The sequence below is a fragment of the Monopterus albus genome, unplaced genomic scaffold, assembly GCF_001952655.1.
Source record: "Monopterus albus unplaced genomic scaffold, M_albus_1.0 scaffold312.1, whole genome shotgun sequence".
In the NCBI taxonomy this organism is placed as follows: domain Eukaryota; kingdom Metazoa; phylum Chordata; class Actinopteri; order Synbranchiformes; family Synbranchidae; genus Monopterus; species Monopterus albus.
Window position 1 is genome coordinate 334,341 of NW_018128192.1, and position 4,009 is coordinate 338,349.

Below are 4,009 nucleotides of genomic sequence, written 5' to 3' on the forward strand. Positions count from 1 at the left end.
TCCCTACAAATTTCAGACCCTTCCAGAGGAAAAATGTGCTCACACTGTATTCAGTATGTCCAGTTAAATCAGACAATATTTTAAAGCTCCTCTCTCACACATGTGCGCACAGTCACCTGAGTAGCTTCCAGGATGAAGTCATGGATGCTGATCTGCTCCTTGTTGGACAGATAGAGTCGGTCTTTACTTATGAGGGTGACAGTGAATGCCTCGCAGGTCATGGCCTCCTCTTGGCTGGCTGGCCAGTACACAAACTCATCCTCCACCTGCAGAAGAGCACACAGTTTCACAAGTGTTTGTTCATTCATTCAACAATGGATAACAGGATACAAAATTACTTTAAAAATATTATATATACACAGGTACGAGAGGGAACAAAGGTTCACTTAACACCACACTTGGACTGAAATTTCCACTTTATTAGCAATGAAGCAATGACATCAAGAGGAACACAGCTCAATATTTTGATTTTAAAATGACCTCTTGCTGTTTTACCCCTCTTCTACAGTAGAATCTATCACTATACCTATGCAACAGTTGAATGTTCTACCATTCCTCCAGATTTTTGTAATCGGTGCTCAGTGTTTACAGAATTGACTAAAAAATGTCAAGTTTTTAATAAAGGCTTGTTAAAGGTCTCTCAATTAGGTGATGTTCTAACAAGGGCACCTAGAGAGCCACCCTATGACTGGCCATTTGAAAGCCTCATTGCACAGGCTGTATTGTTGGTTTGAAACTTCCTGTGAAGCTGCCGATCCTGGGTGCCACTTTACATAGTTACCTACTATATTTGTGTATATGGGGACATGTTACAGGGTGAGACAAGTGTCCCAGTTTCTTTCATTCCATTCCAACCTGGTTGGCTGCTTGTCAGCCCTATCTATGTTGGATTATATCATTTCCAATCCTAGTCCTATTCCAGGTGCAAAAGGCAACACTTTCAGTGTTAAAGTCACTACATTAAAGCCTGTACTTTTGTATTCCTTCAGGTCTGATCTTACAATTTTTAAGTAAGTTTTGAGTAGATTTTCTGAATGTATAATTAGCAAAATTCTTAAATGACTGTAACACAGCAAACTGCTATGTGACAGCAGGTTTGCAGTGAATTTCTGCCAATTCTTCCCCACTCCAGGTTTTAAAAGTTCAAATATCACAATGTATCAGTCCTGCTGTTCAGTGGAAATCCTGCAGACCTCATAGGAAATACTCTTTGTGTAAGCATATGCTTATGGAATTACACCAACGGAAATGCTGAGAGACTCATCGTTAAGTCATTCTTCATGAGTCTGAGTCGAGTCTGGGGTGAAATGGGTACAAGCTGCAAGTTAAGTCAGAAGTGTATTTATGTGACACTCAAGTAGCAGTTGCCAACTTATGACACACACCTCTTTAAAACAGTTTTTGTAAAGACTACATCATCACCTTCATGAAGGAGGATTCATTGCAGGTCTTAAGATTTACATGGTCTGTGGCAGGTCAGAGGAATTAACCAACACTGTTCACTGGCAAGAAAAAGTACATGAACCATTTGCAATTATCTGGTTTTCTTCATGAGTTGGGGCTGCTTTGCTGCCTCTGGACCTCGAAAGTTTGGAGTGAAAAATAAATTCCTAGGTTTATCAAGGAATCCTACAGGATAATGTCAGGGTGACTGTCTACCAACTGAAGCTCAGTAGAAGCGGGGTAATGCAGTAGCATGGTTACCCTAAACACTGAGGTAGATCTAACAGAATGGCATCAAAACAAGAAAATCTGCATCCCAGTCAGAGCCCAGACCTCAACCTAAAAGAGATGCTGTGAAATGAGCAAGCAAGCAAGCAAGCAAAACTTATTTATATAGCACCTTTCTAAACCTACGTTACAAGGTGCTTTACAGTAAAACATAAAAAAAATAATAAAATAAATAAAACCAGATAAAACACATCTACACAATAAAACAATAACAGCAAAAATGTATACTCAAAACAAATACATCAATCAGTGAAGTTGTTAAAAGCTTGTGAATACAAATATGTTTTAAGAAGTGATCTAAAAACAGTCAGGTTTCGAGCAGATCTAATATCCCGTGGCAGACCATTCCACAGTACAGGAGCCCGAACAGAAAAAGCTCAGTCTCCCCAATGTTTCAGTCTGGACTTTGGTACTTCCAGGAACAACTGGTTAGAAGACCTAAGTGTCCTCTCTCATAAAAACGCAGTTCTGATCCACAGTTACAGGAAGCATTTGTTTGTGATTATTGCTGCCAAAGAAGTTTCAACCAGTTATTAAATCCAAGGGTTCACTTACTTTGTCCACCAGCACTTTGAATGTTTAATGATTGGATTCAATAAAAGTATAAAAATGATCATTGTTTATATGTTCTTAACATAAAATTGTATTTGTCTATACTTGTGGATCACATTTTATGACCAATATCATGTAAAAAACAACAACAAAAACAAACAAAAAAAAAAACAGGTGATTTCAAATGGTTCAGAGATTCGGTGCCAGGGTTCGGTGTGTGGGTCCCCTGATGAGGCAGCGCTGGTAGCTGAGCGGTGCGACGTAGGATGGTGGCGCTGTTCCAGGATAGCCTTGGAGCTCTGAGAGGTGGAGCAATTCACAAAAAGCAGTCCAAAAACCAAAAACCCCTTTAAACGTGAGAAGGGCAAGAAAACCGATACCACAGAACAATGCGCAAATACAGTTCACAAAGTTGCGAAAGGAGCGTAGATCAAACAATGGTCCATAAACTTTGGCATGAACATGAAACGTAGTTACCATCAGGATAATACATAATAATCTGGCAACGAGGACGCACCAACGCTGACCCTATATACTGCTCTGGTAATGGAGTGCAGGTGTGCCTTGTCGCCTGGAATGCACCCTCACCTGTGCGGGGGCGGAGCTGCTACCTGTGCCGGCTACCGAGGTACATGGGGCGGCCCGAGTCACAGACGTAACAACAGTATCTGCATAAGAACTGTGTGCAAATGAATAAAGAGCAGTATCCTGTGAGTAGAGTATGTGCAAATTAACAGATCACTTCAGTGTTACAGTAACAGAAGCGTATTGCATTAGTCCTGGGAGGAGAGATGAGAAGGGGTGAGGTGTGTGTAATGGTATAGAGGAAGGCAGTGGGGGGTCAACAGGGGACAGAGTTCAGTAAGGAGACAGCTGTGGGGAACAAGCTGTTCCTGAGTCCACTGGTTTTGGTCCGGAGGCTCCTGAAGCACCTCCCAGAGGGTAGGAGGTCAAACAGTTTGTGAGCAGGGTGAGAGGAGTCCTGCGAGCACATCAGAGACAGAGTTCCCTGTGGACACTCTCAATGGCTGGAAATGGAGACCTTGTGATGCGCTGAGCAGTTTTCACCACCTACTGCAGTGCCTTGTGGTCAGAGACAGAGCAGTTTTCATACCAGACTGTGATACAGCTGGTCAGGATGCTCTCGATGGCACAGCGGTAGAACTTTACCAGGATGGCTGAAGGTGGTTCTTCTTAAGTGTCCTCAGAAAGAGGAGGTGCTGGTGAGCCTTTTTAACCAGGCTGCGGGTGTTGGTGGTCCAGGACAGAGCCATGCACAGGCCTGCAGTCATGGGTAAAAAGGGAGTAGAGGAATATGGGCTCAGCACACAGCCCTGTGGTACGCCGATGTTGAAGATAATGGTGGAGGAGCAGGTGCTGTCTGACCTAACATGCTGAGGCCTGCTGGTCAAAGTCCAGAATCTAGTTGCAAGTACAAGTACAGACTTCAGCGGACAGTGAGGACTGCATAAAAGATCATTGATTTGTTTTTGATTTGATTTGATTTATTCTTTCAAACATGTAACGACAGTCAATATGTCAACACACATAATTTCACACATATCCACAAATGCATTATCAATTTGCTTATACCTAGTACATGCTTGAAGGGAGTAGGAAGAAGTTAGACTTATCTAGTCCTACCCCATAACATCATCTTACCATCATTGGTTTGCAAGCAGTATTACTACATAGATAATTTTGTTCTACACCACGCTAGTGATAT

General features: G+C 42.2%; 1 protein-coding gene across 1 annotated transcript in view; it reads right to left on the minus strand.

Moving 5' to 3' along the window:
* LOC109973944 (receptor-type tyrosine-protein phosphatase gamma-like) overlaps positions 1–4,009 on the minus strand; it is a gene marked incomplete at its 5' end in the record, with an annotated part of 164,458 nt that overhangs the window by 9,643 nt on the left and 150,806 nt on the right. Inside the window, 1 exon segment of the mRNA XM_020623850.1 lies at positions 117–266. Coding sequence (XP_020479506.1) covers positions 117–266 — 150 coding nt within the window.